General features: G+C 40.9%; 1 protein-coding gene across 1 annotated transcript in view; it reads right to left on the bottom strand.

The window, feature by feature from the left end:
- Nucleotides 1-267: 267 nt before the first annotated feature.
- Nucleotides 268-27,922, bottom strand: part of LOC122115538 (zinc finger X-chromosomal protein-like) — an 88,405-nt gene continuing 60,750 nt past the window's right edge. Inside the window, exons 8-9 of the mRNA XM_042689024.1 lie at nt 20,809-20,818; nt 268-991 (exon numbers count right to left, since the gene is read on the bottom strand). Coding sequence (XP_042544958.1) covers nt 268-991; nt 20,809-20,818 — 734 coding nt within the window. The remainder of the gene's footprint in view (nt 992-20,808; nt 20,819-27,922) is intronic.

The raw sequence follows: 27,922 nt of genomic DNA, 5'->3' as shown, positions 1-27,922 counted from the left end.
GGAAAGTTAGGTAAGTAAGCATGCACTAAAGCTTCAAAGACTAAAACTTCAGTACAGAGAAGGATTGGCTACTTTACTACAAAGCAACTATTGGTTGATGCTTTTTCATCTTTTTTCTTTTTGCTCATCTGTTAAAGAAAGGGAGTAAGATCCGGAATGCTCTATTGAATAAAGCCTACAGAGAACTCAGCTGTATTTGTACATCAACAGCTGCCTATGACCAAGGATGACTGCCTTTAAGAAAGTCTCTTGCTTCACAGCACACGTTTATAAAGATCCGTGGACACACTGTGAGGACAAGCTCTCATCTGTATGGTGTCGCCGTATGTGCTGGTTCTTTTCAGAGGGTCTTCGAAATCCTTTCTTGCAGTACTCACAGCGGTGAGGGTAGTCTTTTGTATGAATGGAGATAACATGCCGTTTAAAGCCTGAGGCATCTGTGGTGCTGTACTCACAGTGCTCACACTGAAACACTTTCCGACCACTGTGTGTGTTCATGTGCTTTTCAAGCTCATCCTGTTGTTGAAATCCCTTTCGGCACCTCTTACATCTAAAGGGAGGATCCTTGGCATGAACTGACAGAATGTGGCTACTTAGCAGAAATGGATCTGAAATCTTGAAGTCACAATGTCTACACTGATGCATTTTTTCATCCATGTGGACAGCGGCATGTTTCTTGAGTTCGGAAGGCCTGTGAAAACCTTTACCACACATGTCACACTTATGGGGATACTCCTTGGTGTGAACTGAAATTATATGTCTCTTCAAATCACCTGAGCTTGAGCTCCTGTGGTCACAATACCAACACTGGTGTCTTTTGCTTCCTGGGTTGATAAAGCCATGTTGCCTTGCTTCTCTGGTATCTGGGGAAGTCAGAAGATAAATGTCATCCTTAAATGGCTTCTCTTTGCCGGGCTTAGACTTTGGAGGTGTTTTCAAGTTAGAAGAGTCAGCAGACCCATATTCCCAGAACAAGTGCTGATAGCCCTCCCTCCACACCATCTCCCTACCGCCCCCCCACACCACCCACAACCCTGCCAATGGATTCTCATGTGGATGCTGTGCTCTGTTAGTGGATAAACATTTTCTGCACCCTACACAATTGTGGGGAGAGTTCTTGCTAAAAGGTGATGACTCAATATCCCTTGTTAAACAGCTGTCTCGCATTCACAGAATTTATACCTAAGTACCTTTTGGTACTTTACACATCACTTTATGAGAAAACAAAAGTCTGAGAATGAGAAAATCTCATCCTACACTCCTACACATGAAACACAGCTTCACTTGACAATTTGGTTCATTGTCTATTGGAGATAATGGTCTCATGTATTTTCCTGCCCAGGCTGGGTTATCTTGACAATAATGAGTGAAATTTGTGTGCATGTGGCTCATGCTAGTAATCCCAGCTACTCATGAGACTGAGGATCTGAGGATTGAGGGTCTAATCCAGACAGGGCAGAGAAGTTCCTAAGACTGTTATGTCCAATTATACCCATGTGAGAGCTGTAAGGGATGTGCTGGCTCACTTTATTTAGTGCTAGACCTAAATGAGAAAAAAATGCAAGGGGGAAAAGAAAGGAGAGCTAGCACCCTAGCTATGTACCTTAGCTCAGTGGTTGATGACCTAGAATAAAACAAACAAACAAGAAAAATCCTGTGAGTTGAAACTCACAGGACCCCAAAAACAAATGACCAGACACATAAGGGGGTTTAGGAATTTTGTTTCATCTCCACTAAAATCAGCTTACACTTTTGATTCCTTTCCTTCATTCTGAACCACAATCAGATTTTTCCAAGGAAAATGTCTCATGACTCTCCCTGAATTCTAGAAACTCTATTTTCAAAAACAAAAGCCACTTGTGGCCCATCAATTTCTTCTAAAACCTCACCAATGTGTGGAGTAAAAACTACCCTTCCCTCACCCATTTGCTGTTGCTGGGAATCATCTCTCTTCCTTTTCCCTGGGTTTTGTTTAGCGAGTCGATCTTGGCCACCACACTCATCTACAGGCAAGAGGGTACCTGCTCCAGGAATCTGGTTTTCAGATCCATCAGAGACATCACCTAGTAAGTGAGTATTAAAAACATTTTTACAAAGTGTTATGAGGCATAAAACTGTAGAAACTCTTAGCCACAACCACGAAGACAAAGTGCTGACACTCATGAGTTACAGATACTCCTTATTTCAGTCACTGTGTCTTTTTAAAATTCTTATTTTATTGTTAAGGTGTGCAGTCGCAACAGGGGATATGCCATAGGGGAAAGAACATACAAAGAAACAACAACAATAACAACAAGTAATAAAATCACATAGTACTTTTAAAACAGTAACAATCAAGACAGACCTCTTGTATCCATATCTTGGGGTTCCTTTCACTTGGCATCAACTTATATGGTCATTTGTACATGGTGTTTGAGCTTTTCAGCTCATCTGATAAGATTATCCTATATGGATACTAATTATTGCAAAGAAGGGAAACCATGAATCCTAAATGTCTTTAGGACTGGGCAACTTCACTTAATATGATCTTTCCCAAGCCTTTCCATTTCCTAACAAAAGGGACAGTAATGTTCTTCCTGATGGAAGCACAGAAATCCATTGTATATATGTATAATATCTTTTTGATCTACTCTTCTAATGAGGGGCATCTGGGTTGATTCCATATCTTAGCTGTGGTAAATAATGCTGTGATAAACATAGCTTTAGTATGGCCTTGTTTGTGATCCTTTGGGTAAAAGCCCAGAAGTCATATGGGTCATATGGGAGCTCTATGTGTCATGTTTTGAGGAACCTCCATACCGCTTATGCACTGTCTTATGGGCACATTCATATCAAGACCAGGAAATGCCTTGCTCCTAAAGGGGCCAAGTCATAAGCCATGTACAAGCAAAATTACAAGCTAACACATTGAAAGTCTGCCTCTTTCTAACATACCAAAAAACTCAGGGCAAAATCCATAGGAGAAAAAGAAAACCCATCTGAGAGTTCCTCACCTCTTCTTAAACCACCACAAATTCATTTCCCAATGCTACACTCTAAATAGCACGGATTCCAGTGTTTTCAATAATGTGAAACTGAATTCTTCAAGTGCTATGTGACTTACTGTAAGCTGCTGTCCATGTGACTGGCATCAGGGCTTTCACTTCATTGTCACCCACTTGCTGTTCATGTATAGCAGAAGATGCTACAGCTGCAGCATCTTCCTCTCCTGCAATCACATCTATATATCCTTCATCGGTAATTTCAGCAAAACCTAAGTACAAAATTAAGTAAATGCACAAAAATATTGCTGAGATGAATTATTAATTTCATACAGAATCTTGCTAGCCCAGGCTGGCTGAGATCCTCCTGACTCAGCTTCCCAACGTGATGGGAATGAAGGTGTACACCATCAACCCCTTCCATAAATTTTCAAGGCACCAATGTACCTGGGCTAAGGTGGGCTCATATGTGTAACCCTAACAGCTCAGGAGGCTGAGATGTGAAGATCTGAGGTTCAAAGCCAGACTACGAAAAAAAGTGTGTGTCACTCTTGTCTACAGTTAAACACCAAAACCTCAAGCTGAAAGAGACACTGTTGTTCAAGTGATAGACCACCAGTCCGGAAAACACAAATGTAAAACACAGAATTCTACCACTGAATGTAAACCTCAAAGAAAAGAAAGGGAAACACAGAAAGAAAATGAAACAGAGAGAAGGAAAAATGCAACAAAGGATGAAGGGACGGAGAGAAGAAAGAAGAAAGGAAGGGAAGCACAGGGGAAAGAAGGAATGCAGCAAGGAAACAAAGAATGAAAACACGAAGGAAGAAAGGAAGTAATAAAGGCTGAGAAGGAAAGAATAAAGGCTAAAAGAGGACAGAAAGAAAGAGTTCATGAAAGAAAGCAAGAAGGAAAGAATCAACAATCTAAGGATTTCTTGCTGATTTAAAAGACAAGGATGCCTTCTTTGAGCAAAGAGACCATAATAATTACTAAAACAGTGTTCCTTACTTCATTCAAATACTGCTTGCATTCGTTACCATGTGTAGGCTGGGCAGAGCATCTTATGTGTCTAATCCAGCCACTAAAGAAGAGAAGAGCCGCTTGGAAAAAACCCGGAGAGAGCATCTCAACAGACATCCTGCGTGTGTGCCCCAGGTACTTACTCAGTAGACTATTTTTAGGAGTAATACAATCTGAGACAACAGCAATCTGGATGTGTGATTCTAGCTACGCAACAGTCTACAGTTAGCAGCAATATAAGCTGAGGCTGTCCTTGGACAAAAATGTTAGTTCTGCCTGAAATATAATAATAAAATGGAGGTATGGACACGTTCAGTTAGCGGAGGACCTTCATAGTAAACTTATTGTCCCAAATACAAAATCCCGAGTAGCACTTTACTCCCACAACTTACGGACATGTTTCCCACCACATGCCTTCTGCTGACTTAAGACTTCTTTTTCCTGGAGTCACTGACAGGCATACATGTTTCTATTCCCTGGAAATAAAAATTCTTTTGCTCTGACACACTAGTCCCACTCCAAAATTACTCTCAGGTGGCACTTTCCACCATGTCTGCATGGGCACCGGTCAGGAAACAAGACAAGAATTCATTTGAACCTTCATTTCAACACAGTCCTCTATAATACTTTTACCATACATTTCAAGTACCTCTTAAAAGATGTCTCCAAAGAAGATGTCAATTATTCTGGTATACGAAAGCTAAGGTTCAACCATTTAAGGAATCAAGATGAGTAATTTGGGACAGCATATACAACATGCTGAAGGTTTCCTTTTTACCTAAGTCATCCATTCCACCGTCAGATTTTAATGTGGACATCTTCATGACTTCAGGGCAAGTGTCATCTACTTTACAAGAACTGACTTCTGGTTCCATGTCCATGTTCAGTCTAATGGGACCACCATGATCCAGTTTGCACGCATCATCCACTACAGAGGTGGGAAATGTATCAGAATCAACCAGCTTATATACATGAAGTAGTGCTATTTTCTTAGTTTTTTTGTCCAATACAATCTCTTATCTGATTCACAGAAAACAAAATAATTTAATAGATGTTTGAGAAAAAACTGTCCCAGCAGACCACATAAGTCAAATTTCTGGTATTGCTAAATTAGGCTACAGTAAACAAAAAACAAGACATATACTTTCTTTTGATTACCAAAAGGTGCCCAGGCTGACTTTGTACCCTGGTCCTCCAATCTGAACTTTCTCAGTAGCTAGTATTATAGGCCTGATCCAAAGATTCCCTGCTGAGTATCTCCAATTCTTAATCCTACTTTTAAATAACTGCTTGTAAACAGGTGAGCTAGGTTGTGGAATCTTGGAACTATTTTACAATCTTCTAATTAAAATTGGTTCATTATTTGTAGCAATTGCAAAGCCAACATTATAAGCAAAACAGCAGTGAAAGTTAATCCTCTTGACTCTCTTTCCTTATGAAGAACCAAAACTGATAGGTAAGAATATACTAAAACCATCCTTCCTACAAACATGGGCTGTAAAATGTAGCAATCAGACATGCAATAATTCCAAAGTCTTAGGCCCTACAACCAGTGATTTTAGATGTTGTTGTTGTTTTTAGCAAATTTTTTATTGTGACTAAGTGACTATATAAATTCCACAGTATTGTGAGATAGTGATACTTTGTTAAAGTCACAACCACATTCTAACTTTCATCGGGCAAATTGTCTTTATCATGGTCTATAGAGTTTATGAGTTCTATGAGCTTTGACAATATAGTTTTATCTTCCACATCAGGTGATGTGTACATTTCTTTCCTTGTGCTTAGTGTCAGCAGTTCCCACTTTCCTGCTCATTCCCTTCCCTCCCATTGCTGACATTGAGTTGCTTAGTTTGTTTTGATCAATGACTTGTGAAGCTTATGGGTCCTTCTGATGGATTTTTTTTACTTTTCCCTCTTTTTCTGTGTTCTCCATCTAGTATCCCTCAGATGTGCACATATTGTACCACATAGGTGCAAAACCTCTTTACACTCAGGAATATACCTCCAAGTCCTATTATCCTTATGCTTTTCCTCCTTCCCTCCCTCCATTTGTTCTTTTTTTTTATTATGAAAATAATGTACACAGGGGTTACAATTACATGGGCAATATAATGAGTATATTTCTCATCAATCATTGTAGCCTCCTCCTTTGTTTCCCCTTCCCATTTCTTCCCATCCTCCTTCCGCACCCCGATCCATTCCTCTTCCCCTCCCATGCCCCCCAACTAAAGTTGTACAGTTCATTTTTCCATATAACGAATTGTACATGTCATTGTTGCAATGGATACACCTGTATCCCTATTTATATGATTTTTTCCCCTTCCCCTCCACAAATTATACCAAATCTCAAATACAGTGAAAGCATGTATGTCCCCCCATGGTGGGGGGGACATACATAGCAACAAAGATATAATCTTATAAATGTGTTAGAAACAATCACATGAAAGAAAAAAAACGTTTGAATACATATCTTAGGGCTCATTTCCCTAACATCAACTTATCTGACCTTTTCTGCTAGACTCAGACACATACTAATTATTGCAAATATGGGGAACCATGGGACCTAAGTTTCTTTCGGCCTGGCTTACTCTATTTGTTACTTCCTCTCTTACTCTCTCAGTTTTGTCCTCTCCTTCCTGCTCTCCTATTCAATTCCTCCTTCCCTTCCTGCCTTGGCCCCTGACATGCTCCTTTCCTTCATTTTGGGTCTGGAACTGAGGTTTGATTTTCTTGTGTAACTTTTTAAAAATACGATTTCTTTGTTATTATTAAACAGTTGTATGGAATATGGAGGGGTGGGTCACAGTTCCATGAGTCAGGTTATGAGTATAATACTCTCTAGATAATGTATCACCATCCTTTTTTCTCCCAATTTGCCCTGCCGTCCTTGCCCACAAGTTGTACAGCACATTGTTTCCATAAAGTATAATGGATATCACATCTACATTTGTCCACCCTCTGTTTGTCCACCCTAACAGTACAACCAACCCACCAGAAAAAAAGAATAAAAACACCACCAACAAAATGAATTCCATTTGTGGAATTCGTTTTCATGAACAGTATTTAAGATGTACACTTTTGGATTCCTCAAGGAAGAGTATCCTCTTTGGGTCTGTCTGTTGTGTCTGTTCATGAGTAAACACACAGGGCCTGCAGAAGGTATCATGTACCACTGTTGTTTAGGAGGCATCGTTCACATATGAGAGAAAACGTAACAGTTTGGACCAAGACCTAAAGCCACATCTCCACTTCCTGCTCTTTGGTGCTTAATTGGAGATAAGAGTCCCTTGAATTTGCTGGGCACAGTTGGCTTCAAACCAACATCCTCAGATCTCAGCTTCTTGAGTAATGAGGATCAGAGGCATGATCCACCAGAGCAATTGGTCTCAGAATAAAAACATCTTTTATTGAAAGGAAACTGATATACTTCACAACCTAATGTATGAAAGGTAAACATTTTCTTACAAAAATGTTCGACAGCTAGCAAATCCCAGGCAGTAGTGCATGCCTTTAATGACAAGGTTGGCCTTCAGCACATTTCTAATCTCAGCAGTATCCAGATGAGTGAACAGCTAATGGACTCTCAGCTGCACTATTACTCACTGTGCTCTGGAAGCTCTTGGTGAATGTTTACAATCATGGGATGTAGTATTTCTCTTTGTACTTAAAGTCAAATGCTTATCTGAAAGAATTACGTGACAGCAATTAGAGAAGACTTGCGCGGTATATATGCAGTGTGTACGCTATCTAAGGACCTGTGGTAGTATATCATGATTGAATGTCATTAATTTAAGAACTGCCACATTGGGGGAGGAGGAACATAGGAAGAATGAATTCCAGTCCTATGTTTTAAAAGCATAAACTAGAATCTACTGTAGTACATTGCAGCATCAAGAGGTTTTACTTCTATAAAGATGGCGTCTGGAAGATGTTCCAAATGTATTTTCTTCAATATGGGGAACAAACATTTTTAAGTATAATAAATATTCCTGTATAGATAGTTTTTAACATTTTTAAATTGAACTTTATGGATATGAATAAAAAAACATGTTTGACTGCTAGCAAATCCCAAGCGGTAGTGCATGCCTATAATCCTCCTTAGTAGGAGGCTGAGATCTGAGGATAGGGTTTAAACGAGCCCCAGGAAGGAAAGTCTGTGAGACTCTGAATTCCAATACATTATCCAAAAGAGCCAGAAATGGACCTGTGGCTTAACTCTCAAGAGAGTTAGTCTTAAGTAAAAGAACACAATGATAGAAAAAGGAAACACTCAGGGTTAGAACTCATTCTCAGAGATCAAACTCCAGCACAACACACACACACACACACACACACACACACACACACACACACACACACACACACATACACACCCATCCAACCCTCCTGTTCCCTGGCGCCTTCCTTATCCCCCCACCCCCACACCACTGGGCTGCCTGCAACAGTGAGGAGCTACAGACTAAAAAGAAAAGGTTGGTGAAATTAAGAGGTAAAGACAGCAGAAATTCAAGATACACATACATCAGAAATGCAACAGAATTTCAGGATAAACATACTTCAGACAAGTTGAATAGAGACAAGAACACAAAACAAAGTCAATCTTGTGTGGCAAGCTGACTTTTTCTTATAACAAGAGTTCCAAAAATTATGTAGGTCAAACAGTAATATCTTCATGAACGGATGAGTTGAATTTTGTGTATTTTAATTTCTTGTTTTTTAAGGTACCTGTCCTGAGAATGGGGCTTAGGACCTGGATACTATACCTGAGAATTTTTGCTCAGGGCTAGTGCTCTACCATTTGACCCACAGCTCCACTCTAGGCTCTTTTTGGCAAGTCATTGGAGAAAAGAGTCTCACCAGCTTTCTTGCCCTGGCTGTCTTTGAAACACAATCCTTAGATCTCAGCCTCCTGAGTAGCTTAGATTAGGCAGGAGCCAACAGGGCCTACATTCCTTAATCATGCTTAAGACAAGGTCTCACTATATAGCCGGGGTGCTTTCGAACATGAGATACTCCCACTTCAGTCTTGTGAAATCGCGAATTACATGTGTGTACCACTAGAGCCAGCTAAGATGGCTTTCCCCAGAAAGTATTCCTGTGCCTCTACCAATGCTACTACTTCCTAAAACTGTCTTTTGTGCTTACTTTCTTTTTCTTTTTCCTGTGTTGGTGTGCCTCTCCTGGGGATAGACTAAAAGACCTGAAAATGTCTTGGAGAGGATTTTGGCTCCAGCCTAACTCTCTATCTTTCCTGCCTAGAATGGCTTGGAATCAGAATCCTCAGATCTCAACATCCTGAGTAGCTTGCATTGCAGTCAGGAGACACCTGTGAACTGAGGTGTTTCTCCATGTTTATCAGATGTCAGGCTATCTTGAACTTAGTAACAGGCAATTTGTGTTTATAACTTTTGTCAATTTACAAGAGAAACTGTATTCCAGAAGGTTGTTGCACTTCCTAACCTATGCACACAGGATCAGGTTTAAATGTTCTTTTACAACTCAAAAGGGCTAAACTTCAGTACAAGTTCAGTGACATTCATGGACTGGGAACACTGAGAATGGCCTTTTATATTTCTCATTTGTAAGAGAGCTAACAAGAAACTCCTATTTTCTAATATTGTAAAAATGCCATGTGTCTGTATATAAGAGGTTTTTCTGTGTTTGCATGTGGGTGCATGTGTGCAAATGTGTGTGCCCACCTGTGTCAGTGTGTGTATACAAAAACAACTGGAAATATAAATAAGAGGATAAATTCTAAGGTTGGAGCAATGGCCTGCATTTCTAAAGATAACCATACACATTCATAGAGGGAATAGTTTTCTGGCTGGAGTCCAGATGTGATGGAGGACACGGTATGGAAAAATACAATACATGAGAAAACTCCTTTCACTGTTGCCTGAGGGAATCCTGTGCAATGTACAAGGAGCAAAAACCTGAAAGGGGAAATCAATATGGTGGATAAATGGAAAGCAAAGAAGGAGTGAAACCTTACAACCAAAGGAATTAAATGTGGCCCCAAATCTGCATAGTCAGGAGAATCTAAAGGAAGCCACACAGAAACCCTGAGTTTGCCCTTATAGAAGAAATTCCAAAGGGAATCCAGTTATGTATCTCAGAATCCTGAGGTCAAGTACTACCAGTCTTGCTGGTAGGGAACTGTGATAATACACTAATAGACACATCCAACACATCCAACTTGAAACACTTTGATTGTGATAGCTACTAGGATGGAAGTGTATAACTGGGAAAATCAGAGAAGCCAAGTGACTAGAGTGAAAAACCAATGAATTAGCTATGAGAATCTGGCAGAATAACAAGGCCATCAATGAATCTTAAATTGGGACATTTCTTCTCTCAATAAAAAACTCCAAGTTTGATACATTAAAAGTAGGATCATGTAAGACACACTTATACCTATTGCAGGACAGAATGAGTTTGGTTCTTGTGGCTGCATCTCAAATCCATCTCCATCCATGACCTTTAATGTTGAGTCGTCACAGCACCTACGACAAGGCATAAAGTACAACCAACAATGAAACGTTAAAAGTATCATGATTTGGCTCAACCTGAGCCCATTTAATGAAGGGATTTCTGTGAGAGTTCATTATACCTTAAGTTTAAGGTACCTTAATCTTGCTATCACCAGTTCAAAAAATGGTAACAATTCAAAGTATCGAAGAAGTGTAAACACTTGTTGCATTTTTGGGTAGTCACTGGCCTCCCTTTATAATGACCTTGTGATTACAGAAATAGGGAGGAACATGTAACTGTATGTCAGTCTCTTTCACTCACTCTCTGGTCTAAAAGGGAACTCTTCTCCACCATTAAGGAAGACAAGTTCATATGAGCACAATAAAAACCCACTTTCATAACCTGGGTGAAACCCTAATCCCTCTCTTTCTCTCATTGTAGCTAAAATCCTAACAGAGGTATAGAAAAAGAGTAAAGTTATTCACTTTATATTTAGTTTCCGTTAGAAAAATTAAAGTCTCAGGTATAGATAGATATATACATAGACACATAAACACATAGATAGGTAGATACATAGATACATATATTGATATGCATTTCTTTTTTTTTTTTTTTTTTTGTCCGTGGTTGCGTGCTGTTCCTGCGCTCTTCAGCTCAAGGGGAGAACTCCACTGCTTGAGCCACTGCACCACTTCCTGTTTTCGAGTTGCTTATTGGATATAAGAGTCTCACAGACTTTCCTGCCCAAGCTGGCTTTGAACTGTGATCCTCAGATCTCAGCCTCCTGAGTAGATAGGATTACAGGCGTGAGCCACCAGCGCCCGGCCATTAATATGCATTTCTATTCAGAATAGATGCTACCTGGGCAACAGTGGCATACATGTTATCCTAGCTACTCAGGAGGCTCAGATCTGAACACCCTGGTTCACAGACAATATAAATGAGAAAATCTTTGACATCTTACCTCCAATAAGCTATTCAGAAAAAGCTGTTGCTGTGGCTCAAGAGATAAGGTCTTATCTTTGAGTACAACAGGCTCAAGGACAGAGATCAGACCTAGTACATGAAAAGAGTTTTTTTTTTTTTTTTTCAAAAAAGGTTATGTGGTCCTGATAAACACATACAAGTAAATGATACACTCAACTGTAATTTATATATAAACTATAGCTTTTCAACATCCCATGTATCTCCTATTCACTGGTAAGAAACATAGTTTAAGACAATCACATTGCTTCAAATAACAAGACCATAGTCGCTATACTAATGTATCATCAACCCGAATGAAACAGGGAACCAATACTGGCTGCAAATCCATTATTGTTATTCCTGATTTTCAAAACTAGGTCTCACTACATATTTCTATTTCTTCTCTTAAAAATGTAAATGCAAGTAAGGTACGAGCTCTTGGCTCAAACATGATTCATGGAAAAGTTGAGATTACTAACTGGCATTATACTTTGAAGGTAGTCAGGGTAGAAACTTGTTTGCAAGGATGCTTTCTCAATGAAGTGCCTGATAAAGTGCCAGGGTCCTGTTATCCTAGCTAGTAGGGAGCCTAAAAGGAATTCTTTTTCAGTCTCAGGGACACCAGGCCCTGATTCAATCTCCAGGACTGGCACCCACACAATTAAATCCAAATTAATCTTCTCTAACCAACTAGATGAAACTGAATTAAGGGTATATTTGGTTTATCTACAAAATCCAATCAATTAATGTAATAAAAATGCTAGTGCTTTGGATGAAGGGTGTGCTCTGCCATGCAGGTTTAAGGCCACAGCTAAAGCTTGCTACATATGTAAGTAGACTCTTTCTAAAGACCAACACAAAGGCACACATGGAAACAAAAGTGCCATTGATATCCAGAGCTGATGGCTCATGTCTGTAATCTCTAGCTACTCAGGAGGATGAGATTGGAGGACTGTGGTTGAAACTAGTCCCCAAGAACAATATCTCAAAAAAAAAAAAAAACAAACAAAAACAGAAGGGAAGTTATGGCTCAAGTAGTAGTGTTCTAGCCTTCAGCTGAAGAGCTCAGAGACAGTGCCCAGGCACAGAGTTCAAGCCACATGACAGACAAAAAAATTCCATTGACATACCAAGGTTTTCTTTCTTAACTACTTATCCTTTAGGCTGCTCAGGATTTGGCACACAATTCCTTCCCTTTCCTTAAGTGACATCCTAGTTTTCCTCCCATGTTTCTCAAGGATACTATAGCCTTGTCCTTTCAAATTTCTGATTTCCTCCCATATTGTTGCTTTTGTTTTTTCCAACAGGACAAACATGTCCAAACCCACAAACTAAGGGAGAGTCCTAACATGTAGTACATTACAGTTTTCTTCACTCCTGCCAGACTGGGTATCATCTCTTACGAATTTCTCATTCACAATTTCTCTTCCTTTACTTCTTTTTTAACATCACAATTCATAATTTTCTGATGTCTGAAATCAATACAGCCCTTCAAGTGGATTTATTCCTTCAAGACACAACCACATCTGACTAGAAACCTTATAAACAAAAGTAAATTTTACGTAGACGTCCTACAATTGTGTTAACCGGAGGGAATCCCAACAATCTGTAGACAGATGATTATTCCAACAGTATTCCTTTGATCATCAATAGAGGTTTGCTGCTCAGAAAAATTTTACACAGATGTCTAGTATGTCTAGTATTCCAAAGACCCTACAATATTAGGCTAAGTCTATCACTGACTTACCTGCTATAAATACTAATTTTGCCTGGTAAGCGAGCGCTAAGTACATCACTACTCCAACAAGAGGTGTGTTTGCTTCCTTTCCACTTTGGAAAGGTTCTTTGGTACTCAGCCTTCTGAGTTTCAATTGTACTTTAATCATTTGTGACCAAGCACTAAAAAAGATGAAAGAGCTCCAGTACATAGGAAAGCAATCTGCAACAGCTATATGCTGAAGACTATCTGGCAAAGATAGCCACTATTTGTAAAGCCTGAAGTCTGGTTCTGTGAAGTCCCACTGAATGCTTTCCTTTGCTAACACATACTGGGGCACAGGAGAGGTGAACACACCTCTCATATGAGCAGTTACTAATATGAGCAACCATCTCCTCTTTTCATAGGAAGCAACAGTGCATTTGATGACCTACTTTCCCCTTCCTCCCTTATCCTCAGAAATAAATAGGGATGCAACCTGTCAGCAGAACATATGTTCTCCATGTATGAGGGCCCTGGATAAAATTTCCAGCTCAAGTATAGTCATGGAGGAACTGGAAGTGTTTCCATTTTATATTTCAGAGCACCTTAAACCTCTTCTAGTAATGTTTTAGCAGAGGCCCACTACTGCTAACTTCCTCTAATTATTCAATGACACCACTCTTATCAGTGAAACATATGGCAGATGTATCTACAAGCAGGGAGAAAGAATATGCTGGTAACATTGGACTGAATTACTCACAACAATACAGCCAGCACAAGTAAGTGTCTCAAGACAGATGACACAAGGAGTCCAAGTCTATATGCAAATGTACAAGAAGACCAAGTGATCACATGGGTCACCAGATGGTTGCCCTGAACACACTATCTATTTGACCCTCAGTCTGTTTCTCTCTGTCTCTCCATATCAGTCTACCTCTCAGCCTTCACTGTACCTTGAGCTTGACTAAGACTTGCAAAATTAAGACCATAAACCTCCTGTGAAGAGCTCATTTGGAAGTTTTAATTAAGGAACAGAATCTAGGAAATACATGGGGAAAAACATATATGTTAATTAGACTTTGAGAAAAACTGTTATATAGCCCATGTATTACCTTTTTACTACACATACTACTTTCCCAGCCTACCTTATCTTGTCTACATGTTCTCCATATTTCCACAGGTTAAAATAAGGCTGCAAAGGAAAGCCAAAGGCTTAAGAGCACATTCAATGAGGCACTACCTTTCAAAGTGACACATTTACTCAGTCGGGATGTAAAAAGACAACTTAGAACTTTTCTTAGTGTATCTTGTTTTAAAATATTCTACATCTAGATACTCAGGTACCTTGTATTAAAATCTCCTATGTCTAGATACTAATATCTAAGGATAGCAGTTTATAGCCAGGTTGTCTACCTATGAAAGTCTACAGTACACTCTTGACTCCAAGAAAATAACCAAAACAGGAAGTGGCTCAAATGGTAGAGTGCTAGTTGAGAGAAAAACTTAAAGGAAGGACCGTGCTTAGATTCTGAGTTCCAGCTCCCAAATCCCAGAATTCAAGCATCAGAAACAGAATAGAAACTGCACCAGTGCCAGCACTCCACCTACTCCACCCAAACTAATGAAAACGTAAACAACAACAACAACAAAAATAAACAAAAAAACAAAACAAGTGGAAATGCTTAGCACACTTATAATCACGGACTTACATCTAGGGCTCTCCCCTGGTCTACTCATCATTAGAACACTATTTTACAAAATGACAAAAATGAGATAATATTTTCACAAAAGAAAATTGTATGAATATCAACTAGATAAGTACAACTGAGTCATCATATAATCTCAGTTCCTCTGGAGACACTGGTGAGAGAACCAAGAGTACGAACACTCATGTCCCACAGCCAGTGTGACCAAACTTCAAAAGCATATTCCATAGGTGAAAAACGAGGGTAGGGATAGAAAGTTTGAAAAAAAATAAGAAAAACAGAACAAAACAAAAAATTATATTCCTCACACGGTACAATATTTCTAAAGCAAGCTTTGGTTACTCTTACTGTATGAGTACATACGTACAAAAAAGTAATACATACAGATACTTTTTTTTTTCATTCGTGGAACTTGAAATCTGGTCATGAGCACTTCCCTCAGCTTTTAAATACAGGGCTAGCACTCTACCAATTTAGCTACTGCACCACTTCTGGTTTTCTGATGGTTTATTGGACATAAAAGTTTCATGGAGTTTTTTGCCCAGGCTGGCTTTGAACCATGATCCTTAGATCTTAGCCTCCTGAGTAACTAGGATTACAGGCGTGAGTCTCCGGCACCTGGCTTCTACTCAATGCTGCTTAATTATTTTGTAAAAAGTACTATACTGAGATTTTGTACTACTGCAGTATAAAAATCATGTCAAATCATAATCTAGCACATTTCAAATTTTTAATTAGGTGTTAATTCAGAATTATGTTTACCTTGTTATATCTGAGTCTATACCTGGTTTGTTTTTAAAACATCTATACATGTATTGGCCTAGGATTGCTGCTTGTTAAGGTATGGTACTTAGGAGAGTGAGAGAGAGGGGAGATTGTGGTTCAACGCCAGTCTGGGAACTCCTGGTCTCCGTAGAGACCAGGGGACACACTGAGACATGCCTGTAAAGCAAGTCACCAGGAGGAGAACTAGAGTCAGAGCCTGGCCCAGTCAAAAAGGGAAGGCTCTGTTTCAAAAATAACTAAAACAGTTCAAGGGCCTGTAATCCTAGCTATTGAGGAGGCTGAGATGTGACCAGCCATGTTTGAATCCAGACTGGGCAGGAGAGACTTTGGGACTCTTAACTCCAATGAATCATTACCAAAAAAGCTGAAAGTGGAGTTGCTACCAGAGCCAGCCCTATAAACCAATTTTATGCAAGCCAGTGGATATGAACCTATGAGGGGCACACAGAGATGCAGTTATCTTGCTGAAAAGAATTTTAAACCAAACAATATCAGAGAAACACTACTCATTAGAGTAGTGTTGAAAGAAATCTGCAATTGTTGGCAAAGTTGAAACTGTATTCACAACAGATGACATTATTTCCATTTTGATAATACATTTATTTATTGATGTGATATTTAGTTATGTAGTTAGTTAGTTGGCTAGCTAGTCAGTTAAGATAGACTCTTCCCAACTCTTAGGCTGTTGTGATACTCTGGCCTCAACTTCTCAAGCTGCTGGATCAACTCCGTTTCCCGGCATCCAACACCTGAGAAAACTGTGCAAAACTCCTTACAGGAGAGGTGAGGATAAGTGGAAAGAAAAACTAAGCCAGAAACCCCTCACCAATCGATTCCTGACAAATGGCGCATCTGTAGTCCTAGCTACTGAGGAAGCCGAGAGCCAGCATGACCAGGAAAGTTCCTGACATTCTTATCACAAATTAATCACTCAGAAAGCTAGAAGTGGTGCTGTGGCTCTAAGTGGTAGAGTGCTAGCCTTGGGAAAAACAGCTCAAGGACTCAACCCAAGTCCTAGTTCAAGCCCCAGAACTGCTCTCCCAAACCCCCAACCACCATACAAAAAAGAGAGAGAGAGAGAGAAAGAAAAGAAAGAAAAGACCCAGGTTCTTTACAACTTATTTATTATACTCAGCGATTTCAAACTTCTAATACATGTTAGCCAAAGTAACACCAATAATCAAGAGCACTGGGAACCTTAATTCTTACCTACTTTGGCCTTCCAGTTCTTTGTCCTCTCCTCTCTAGCACATTGATAGCTACTTCTCAAATACCCAATTGAGCACCTTAAAAAGTCAAATACAGTATGTTTATCTGAATTATCTGAATGGAAAGGGATCAACAAAAGGAAACAAAGGAAAAACAAAGGAGACAAAGGAAAAAAGCTAAACCAATGCCCAGTGATACTCACAAGACACTATGGTGAAAACGCACTGTACAACTTAACTGGGTTGGGAAGGATGGAAAGTGGGAGACTAATGAGGTATGGGGTAAATGGGTAAGACAAGAAAGGGAGTGGTTGCCTTTCATTTGTAACTCTAAATCATCTGTATACCACCTTGAAGATAAGGAAATTGACAAAACTGGCAAATTGACAAGTCCCATTCCTAGAACAAGATGTGAATATGTATAAAGGTATACATAAATGTACAAAGGATATATATAGATAGATAGATAGATAGATAGATAGATATATGTACATACACATGCAAAGGAAAGGAAGGAAGGAAGAAAGGAAGCAAGTCAATCAGTCAGTAATATACGAACCATTTTTGGCCTCAACTATGACTTCATCTCCGCTCTTTCCAACCCTAGACCAGAACTTCAGGAAAACAAACAACTTCTTTGGCCTGTGCTACTTTTTCAGAGGAAGCTAGCCTATCCTCAGTTCAAGATGCTCTTACCTCACATAAATGGGATCACAATCCTATGCCATCAGACGCAGTTTACATGTCATCTTGCTAGCATAACCTTTTGCCCTCCCAGGCTTCAAAGTCATCCCGTTATGCAGGTATCATTACAAGCATAAGCCACCATACTCAAAGCTCAAATCACTAATTTTTTAAAATTTTTATTTATTTTTTATTGTGAAAAAACTGTACAGAGGGGATACAATTACATGGGCAAGATAATGAGTACATTTCTTACCAAACATTGTAGCCTCCTCCTTTGATTCCCCTTCCTATCCCTTCCCATCCTCCCGACCCACACCCAAGCCTCCCTGCATCCCCAACCAAAGTTGAAAAGTTTGACAAAACACTAATTTTTAAATAAGGAAAGGGACTGTCTTTCTAAAATGTATGTAAATTGCATGGCTGAGTAAACGGCTGCACACGCTTCCAGAGGAAGCTGTAAATTTAAACCTAATATTTAGTCGCGATTACTCATTTTTAGAGTTAGAATATACATAGTCCTTTTATATCTTCGACTTTGTATTTTATAAAATATTCTGTAATGTGGCATTTTTACATAGAGTTTGACTTTTAGTCCCCGCATGGCGTTTTGTAAAGTATCATCCTCCTATGTTTTCTAATTATCCTTTCCTAATTATTTTAGCAACTATCTGCCTCTTTTTTATAGGTTTAAATAAATAATTAGTTTATGAAAACATTAAATTGTGTGTAAATTATGAAATAACACATCCTTTGGCCAAAACGACTATTACTAAAATATGTATACCTCTGGTTTTCCAGTTCATCACCATCTACCCCTCTAAACACACAAAATAAAAACAGTAAAAAAATTAAAAGAAGTACTCGTATAAATATACACACATATAAACTCATCACATGATTTCCTGCTAAAGATAATCTCACCTGATTTTTTTTTTTTTTTTTTGGGGTCCAGTCATGGGGCCTCTACTCTGGGCATGGGCACTGTCCCTCAGCTCTTCAGCTCAAGGCTAGAGCTCTACCACTTAAGCAACAGCGCCACTTCCGGCTTTTTTCTTTTTGCTTATGTGGTGCTGAGGAATCAAACCCAGGGCCTCAGGCATGCAAGGCAAGCGTTCTACCACTGAGCTACCTTCCCAGCCCCTCACCTGATTCTTTCTTATGCTTGAGGCTAATTTACTCTTCATCGGGCACAACTAACTGATGTCCTGAAACACCTCATGTTGATGTAATGTGCAGGATATAATTCTATCTTCTCTGTAGGACTTCAGCTCTCCCAATACAAATCAGCTACTTCTATAGTCCACAAAAACAATGGCCTAAGCATTTTATTTCACAAGGCAGCCAACAGTGTCTGTACAAATGGCTGCCTCTCTGTTTTTACTCACTCCTTTCAAAACCTCTTCCTGATGTAGTAAACATGGAGAACTGCTGAAGCATTGCTGCTGTGATCAGCTGCAGTCCAGAAAAGGTGTGGAAAACTGGGCTTTTATACCATAAGATGGTTGGAAACACATGCTCTACATGTTCAGGAACTCCAGTAACTGGACAGTCACAGGAGGTGCTTTAAGATTTCGATAAGTGAAGAATAATGAAAGGGTTATTGCCATTTGGTAAGTTCTTTCACCAGGCAGGGTTTTTGTGAGGACAGTGTAGGCTACACAAGTTTAGGAGCTACTTTGTAAATACCTGTGTCTTCAGAATTAACCTAAGGACAGGGCAGACATCCTAAATCTTCTCTCTAGTCAGCCATCATAACACCCTTGCTATTAAGCCCATTGCTCTACTCAGCAAGATAGGAAAAGTAAGAGCAACCTACCATGAGAGAAGAGGCACCATTTCTTGGTAACGGTTAGTAGTGGGAGCCCACATTGACGACCTTGGTATATTTCTCAGCCTTGAAACTTCTGCAGGGAACAAGAGCTTCTAGTCGAATGTCACACAGACCTCAGCAATGCTGCTCACAACTGCACCCTCATGAACTTTCTACTCTAAGCATCTCAGATTGTCTCAACTGGAGCCATCCTGTAAATATTGGCAACTTTCTGAGTTTTCAACTTACACATGGATGTCTTTTCCCTACTTCTGCCTCTATCTTGTCTCTCAGTAATTCTTGATCAAAACATCATCATCCTACTTTTTCTTTTTTTTTTTTGAACAGTGCCTAAATCTTTACTTTTCATAACCTACATTTTTTCCCAATGAGACAGTTTTACACTGAATGACACAAAAGGAAACTTAAATTACCAAAAGTTTACATGTACGCTTGATTCCAGTCTTAATGAAAAGGAGAACCAAAACAAAATCCCTCAAGAAAACTTCCACACCACATGCCCACTGTGACTGGGCAACCGGCAGTGCCCCCTGGAATCCGATTGTCTGCTGCTTCCAATGGACCAGGCTACAAAGCACACAACCCACAACTACAGCTCATGGAAGGGGTACAAAGACAGGTCTACACCATTTGTCATTTGCTGTGATATACCATACCAGTTCCTACTTATCAATGGTACATATCAGCGAGTACAGCAATATGAGATGTGTGAGCCACCTACAAGTGGCCACCAGTGATGCAGTGACAGGAGGGACCAACCAGAGGCATCAATCAGAACACCAACTCTTAAAGAGAGCAATTACTCAAAATTCATGTCTGGTGAATCAGGGCCAGATTCTATTCCTGTATTTCCAACGGATAAGGTATCATCACACAATTTTACAAGCTAAAATATCATTTGTGACTATGGTATCTCTGATTCTATAACCTGAGACACTAAAAGAAAAGAAGTAGGAAAGCCACACGTCATTAGCTGTATGTGACAGAGCAAGAGTTCATATGAACCCTCATAACTTCCTATGGCCAAAAATTCTCATTATTTTCTGAGTGGAAAATCTCAAAGAGTATTATCATATTATCATTTTTTTCACACCATATAGCTATTTGGCATATCTACTAATTAAAAAGATATCCAAGCACCATTTCAGCTCCCAGAGCCAGGCTGTCCCACTGATAAACAGTAATTAAATTGTCCAACTCATTTGAGCAGCAGTGGTGTCCTGGCCACGGTGCCCCCTGTCTCATGCCCACAGCCCCTGAGTGCAGCTGCTGAGGAACAGCTGGCTCTACCCACACGGACTTGTGGCACTGCTATGCTCACGCCTGGGAAAGCATCTCTCTAAAAGCCAAGGTGTAACTCCATGAGCACTGGAAGTTGGGGGTGAAGACCAGAGGATGGCGGACCCTTCCCTGGCCCCTCCTCCAGCCAAGATGGGACCCCAACGACCTGCCAGTATCTACACAATATGTTAGTCTGAGCTCAACAGCTCAATTATTTCTGACTTTTTTTTGTCAGTGATCTGACAACTCTAAAAAAATTAATTCCCATGTTTCTTTAACAGGCATTTGAAGCGTATTAGCACCGCATGTTTCTATGTATTTAAATAATGACAATTGATACATCAGGCATGGTTTCCCTGGCAGGATAAATCACACTTAGCAATATATGATTTCGTTAGAAGATTATTTTTTACTTTCATTTGAAGAAACCGCCAGTTTCTGCTTTCCAAATTATGTTCTAAGCCATTTCCCATTAGATATGATTAGCACTTATTTACATACTTCTTACAAGAATGGAAAAATCTGGATGATCTGAGTAAGACTTTCCATTTTCTTTTTTGCAGCAAAGAGGCAGAAACAGTTCCACACACCATTATAAGAAAAAAAACCAAAGAACACCTCAACGCATTAAAATACCTACTTTTTCATAATGCTGTGCATGTAAGCTAAGATCCCCAGCGGCCAACTTTCTGAGCCATATACTGCCCCACAAAAGACCCTAGTCAGCTCTCCTTACACCTTCCACAGTGCATCGACTATGGTTCTCTCGCTGCTCAGCAACCAGAAAGACCAAAGACCTCTGAGAGAAGAACGTTTTTATTTTATCCACAGTCCCACCCCACGCTCAAGAGGAGAAACACCACCATAAGTATGTAAGGTCTCAAATATGTACTAATCACACTTAGCATTTCTTCAGAGGAAAACCCTGCAGCCTACTTCCAAACCCACTGTCATGCCAAGAATATTGAAAGGAAAAAGGGACAGGAAAACAACAGGGAAAAATAAAACGGAAACAAAAAGATGAATCATCATTCATTCAAAGAGTGGAAAACTTTCTCCCGATACATGACAACATAACCTCCAGACCTTCTCACTGTCCTAATTTACTCTTGTCTTCCACTGGACACACTAGGAAGCAGTATTTTCCCACCAAATTTGAGTTTGCATTTTCAGACAGTGGGGGTAATACTGGCTGGAATCGGCACCGCCTCAACCTAAGGGCTCATATGAGGTACTCGAGCAAAAATTGAATTTCCTGGGGTCTCACTGCAGCAGCCCAGGACAAACACCATGTGAGAAAGTGCCAGGAAACACCAGGCCGCACCAGGCCGCACCAGGCAGCACCAGGCAGTGAAGCTGAAGTGCAGAGGTTACAGAAGCAAGAGAGGAAGACAGCCCAGCAGAGAAGGCGCACAAAGGCAGAGAGGGCAGGGCCGGCTCACAGCGCGTGCGGCCTCCCACTCTCTTGCTGTACATCCTCCTCACCCACCAGAGAGAAATCTTTCTCTCCAGAGGCCGCCTTCAGAATGGTGCTCCCCCTCTCCTGCAATCCCTGGTCGTTTCCTGGAGAAGGTAGGCTTACAGACACTCGAGCATCTTTTCCCCCACAGGGAGTCAGTCCAGCACTGCCGATATTTACACAGTGAAAAATGTGTGCGGCGCGGCTGCGGCCTTCGTCTCAGGCCTGGACCTTTGCCCTTTGCCCTTCTCCTTTCGCCCCCACTTTGGATCACTTGTCGGTCCACTGGGGCCGCTTCGGCTGCCTCGCACCGCTGGGCCACCCAGTCACCACCTCCACCCGCTTCCTCCCAAGAGCGCGCCATGGCCACCACTCCCTGAGCCGACTCCCACTGCGGCCTACTGTGGCCTTCCCCGGCCTGCTCGGATCGCAAGCTGCGTCTTCAGGGACTACTGAGCTTCTGGAGCAGCGTCGCCCAGCCCGACGCAGGAGAGGGACCATGGGGGGCGCCGCCCAGACCACGGCACTGACACTAGGGCCCAAGGACACAGAGGCGTCCCGGACTCACCGGACTACACCGTCTGAGCAAGGGTCAGAGATGGCGCGGATAACACGGGAAGACCTTGCCCAGGTGGCGCTGAGCCAGGCTGCGGCTGGTGGGGCAGGGGAGGAGCGAAGGGGTCCGAGCTCCCCAGCACAGGACAACCGTTAGCAAGTACGTCACTTACTTACGTCATCGCCAGACAGACACACCCGGGAACAGGCGGAAGAGCACATAGGCGCCTCCTGCCGGCTCCTGGAGGACCTCTTGGTGGACCTCTTGGTGATTGACAACAGGGGACCCGCTGGTCACGTGCAGCGGGCTCTCCTAGGGGCGGGTCACAAGGTTCTCTTTGCCTCCACAGCCACCACTGACCTGCGCCCAGACGCCTGCCCTGCCCCAAAGCTGCAGCAAGGCCCTCCTTCAAGCAAGCCCCCTTGGAGAAGTTAGCAGTCCAGGCCATGGCCTGACCTAATCTTCACCTCCAGTCCTAGCTGGCAGGCCTGCAGACCACCTCAACGAAACCTTTGAAAACGAAAAGGAAGCCGGAGAGGAGGTCCCAGTGCAACACTAAACCGTTTGCTCACAACCTTATTAAGGCAGTCGGCAGTCTGAGATTCTGACTTGAAATGCGGAAAGACAGAGCATTCTAACGATGGCATCTGCACATTTTCCATATTCGTCAATACTCGAAAAGGAACAGAATTGCATGTGAATCTCGGTCAGCATCATGGGATATGAATCCTGGCTGATTACAAACCATAGTCATAGCTACGCTTGATTCCACAGGATCGACCGGTTCCCAAATCCTGTAGTTCTGGTTTGCATTACATTCTGTTCATTGATGTATTTAGTTATTTGCTATAATGCACTTACTCATTTACTGCTTCATTCGTTTCAACACATGATCTGCCTAGGAAGCTTTAGCTACACCAAACTTAGGATCTTCCATCTTTCCGCTCTGGGTCTTCTCAGAGATGGGCTCACAGGCCATTATACCCTTAAAATTGGATAGAGAGAGTGAGAGAGAAAGAGACACACAGACAGACAGACAGGCAGGCAGGCAGACAGACAGAAATACACGCAGAAGGAGAGAGTTCTCTTGCCCTTTGAAATGGAGATCTGGAGGTGTGACTCCTGTGGCAGAGCTAGACCATCAGCAAGAGACCAGGCACAGCTGTCACCCGAAGTTTAGGCCCCACTGCTGGCACACATGTGGAGACAAAAGGTACCTGAAGGAAAACACCCAGTAAGTAGATATGAAAATCTTTAAATGGCCCATGTTTAGTTTTGCTTTTTAAATTTTCTATCATACTTTACTAGTGTATCGCTTGTACTCTCTTCTAAGTACAAAAACCAACCAACACAGAGGAAGCACATGCTTGTCATCCAAGCTACTCAGGAGGCTGAGATCTGAAGACTGAGGGTCAAAGCCAGCCTGGCCAGAAATGTTGGTGAGACTCCTAACTTCAATAAACCACTCAAAATACCGGAATTGGCCTTGTGGCTCAAGTGGTAGAGTACTAGCCATGAGATGAAGAGCTGAGGAACAATGCCCAGGCCCAGAGTTCAAGCCCCAGGACTCACAAAAGAAAAAAAAAAAGAAAAGATAAAAAGAACCAACAAAACATGAACACAGCTTAGGAGAGTAAAACACTGGAAATGTTCTCCATGGTTACTTACCTTTTGAAGCTTCAGTGTTTTGTGACAACTGAGTGAAGTTGGTATTTTGTTGTTCTGTTCTGATGTGTTCTGTTCTTTGCTTTTGCTTTGTTTTTAATGTAAAGTGATAATATGTTTGTGTTTATACAAAAATTTCACAAACATATCACCTAAGCATTATCCTTCATGGGAGATTAGCACCCTTTTCCAAGTAAAAACTACAAATCCTCTACCTGCATTAAAGACATACTCCACCTTGCCTGCTGTATTGTGGAGGTATACGTTGTATACGTATTTAGTACTGAAATGCTTCCCCGAAATCCCTTTAATGCTTCACTATACACCAAAGAGCAAGCCAGGCATGGTAGCACACTTCCATGATTCCAGGAACCGGGCAGGTGAGGGGAGAAAGTGAGTTGGGAGGCAGCACCAGTAATTGAGTGAGAGAACACTGCTCAAAGAAAACAGAAAAGGAAAATCGGAGACAAGGCAAGTAATGGTAGATTCCTTGTTTTGTTTTGGTAGATATTCCAAGAGCAACTTGGTTGTGCAGGCTTTGCAGGGACAGTAAAGCCCTAGTAGTGAGCAGGAGTGAAAGGGCCACCTGGAGAAGCCAAATGAGAGCCCTGAGGCCTTGAGGGCAAGCCCCAGGACTGGCACAAGTCACTCTATCAAACAAACAAACACCCACAAACAAAAGTTCAACAACAATTCAGGGTACAAAAGCAAAAGCAAAAACAAATCATGACAAAATCAAACCCATAAAGCCACTTTCTAAATGTCTATTGGTAAACTCAGCTTTAATGAAAGGATGTTACCCAGATTTACACATTGCATAAATATCACTTGGCACCCTCTTAATATGTACACATTTTAGACAATCTGTAGTAACTACTTTTCATATATCCATGGAAAATACATTCACGCTGAACTGGGTAACGTGTGCCTGTAACTAACTCATAGCTGCTCAGGTAAGGAAAACTAGAATATTTCAGTTTCCGTAGGCATACAAAATGTTGGGGCCTCATCTAAACAGGCTGTGCAAGTGGTGCATGTCTGTACTCCTTGATTCTCCAGAGGACACAAGCACAGACACAAGTTAGAGACAGGTCTATAATAAATAAAGAGAAAAACATGCAGACCCTATCCCAGTGTCTATGTCTAAACCTTACAGGCCTAGGGACTCAAACAGGCCAATGTTTGAAGCCAGCAATCCAAGAGACTCTACTCATTTTTTTCCTAGCAAAAACCTCAAAGTAATAGTAGAGATGTGTCTCAAGGGACAGAAAACCATGAGCTTTGGCTGCAAGTTTAAACCCTAGACTTGGTGCAGCACACACAAACACATTGCCACACACAGAACAACACCTCAAACATTGCCTAAAGATAAGCATACTGATAGAAAGAGAAAGTGGGCATGGGTGCGTAGGGGCTTGGTGTGTGATGCAAAACACTGCTTGCCTAGCCAACGAGAAAGGCCAAGTTCAAAACACAGGACAGCCCAAAAAAGGCAATGTGGAAAAAGCAACTTACAATAAAAAGAACAGAACGTTAAAAAAAGGGGGGAAGGGGAGTGAGATGAGAAGGGATAGTAAGGGGAAATAAAGGAAGAGGAATATTTGATAAGAAATGTACTCAAGGACTTGCTCCTGTAATTATAACCCTCTGGATGGTATTTTCACAGTAAAAACAAAAATGTTAAAAGAACATATTGTATGGCTAGTAGTATGTTAAGAAATCCTTTATTCAAAGTCTAAGAAAGCAAAGTGGGGATGTGGTGACACTGTTCAAAGACATATATACTGGTTATGTGTACTGTGTAACTGTAACCATTGTGTACATCTCCTTTACCATATGAACAAGTAACTCTTTTGGAAATTGTTACTGCAGAGTTTAAACACAGAATTTTTACAGTGGCATGACTCAGGTAATGAGTAATGAGAACAATTCTTTATGAATGATGTCATCACCCATTCACTGTCTCCCTTTCCATCTTCCCCTCCTGTTCCCACCCACAAGATACACAGTCCATTTTCCACAAAGGGTCTAGTGAGTATCACTATTGCATATGTTCATCCTTGTTCCACCTTTGAAGTGCCCTTTCTTACCTTCCCAAATACAAATAATCCAACAAGCCAGACCAAAAGAAAATGAAACTGAAACCGCAACAATGTCTTGTTTCCCTTTCTTGAAGTACAGTGTCTTGAAGTACAGTACATTATTCTATATGGTCATCTGTACATGGCTAGCAATTCTTTGTCCACCACTCTGATGCTTGCTCAATGTGTTATCAAGGAGATTAGTAGGGATATTCAAACTTGTATGGAAAATAATAGGACTGAACACACAATACCAGCTCTTCTGGGGCACAACTAAGGGAGTACTCAGAGGAAAATGTAGAGCTATGAGTGCTGACTTACATCAAGAAGTTGACAAAAACTCAAATCAGCATTTTAGTGATGCAGCTCAATCTCCTGAAAAAATAGGAATAAACCAAATCCCCTATCAATAGATGGAAACAAATAATACATATCAAATCAGAAATAGATAATTACAGCATAAAAGATCATATAATCAAAAAGAGAAAACACTGAGTCTCTGAAGTTATAACAAAATTGACACCCTGTCAGCAAATCTGACTCCCAATGAAGGAGGCACACCCAAATAAAAAAAAAATTTAGAGATGAAAGTGGGACACATCCCAACAGAAATATGCAAGATTCCAAGCATTATACTTCACAAATCTTTACGCCAATAATTTGAGAGTCTAGGAGGAATGGCGGCACTCCTGGAGAACATTGATAGCCTCCAAGTTGACCCCCAAGAGAAGATTTAACTTTAATTTAGAAATGAAATTGAAATGGCAGTAAAGGACCACCCATCCAAGAAAAGCCTGGGACCAGATGGATTCACAGCCAGATTATATAAGGCCTTCAAAGTAGAACTCTTCCAAATCTCTTTATACTGTTCAGTGAAATAGAAACTGCTATCTCACCTCCAAACACACTCAATAAATAACATTTCTTTTAAAAAAAAGTCCAAGACGTTATTATTATGTAGTTGACTACAGGAGGAAATTTAACTACTAGTGAATTGTTTTGCTTCCTTGTTGAAAGTGGTTAGAATCTCTGCTACTGGATGTGCATGTTTGTGTATTTGGGGGTGGGGAATGATTGAACTCAGGGCTTGGGTGTTCTGATCAAGGCTAGGCACTCTGTCACTGGAGACCCACTCCGCTCTGTGTCTTCTGGTGCTGAATTGAAGATAAGAGTCTCACAGCCTTTCCTGTTCCAGTTGGCATCAAACTTCAATCCTCATATCTTAGCTTTCTGAGCAGCTAGGACTATAGGCTCATGAGGCACTGGCAACTGGTTCAGCTCCACTCTTTCACGGCATTATAGTTACTTGGCAATCTCATTTCCCAGAACTGTACATTAACATACAACAACAGCCCTGTGAGAGAGGAAAAAACTAATAGATACTGAAGATGAGAAGTTGATGTAATAGGAAAATACAAATAATAATGCAGAAATATTCTAGTAGGCCCTTGATTAAATTTATGAATGTAGCAGAAACAGTCATTATGCCTGTTATGTGCTATTTTCAGGATCTTATTTC

Source organism: Dipodomys spectabilis, unplaced genomic scaffold (genome assembly GCF_019054845.1).
Source record: "Dipodomys spectabilis isolate Male_0828 unplaced genomic scaffold, ASM1905484v1 ptg000120l, whole genome shotgun sequence".
Classification (NCBI taxonomy): Eukaryota; Metazoa; Chordata; class Mammalia; order Rodentia; family Heteromyidae; genus Dipodomys; species Dipodomys spectabilis.
Note: the sequence above shows the minus strand (reverse complement) of the source record. Positions and strands in the feature narration are given on the sequence as shown.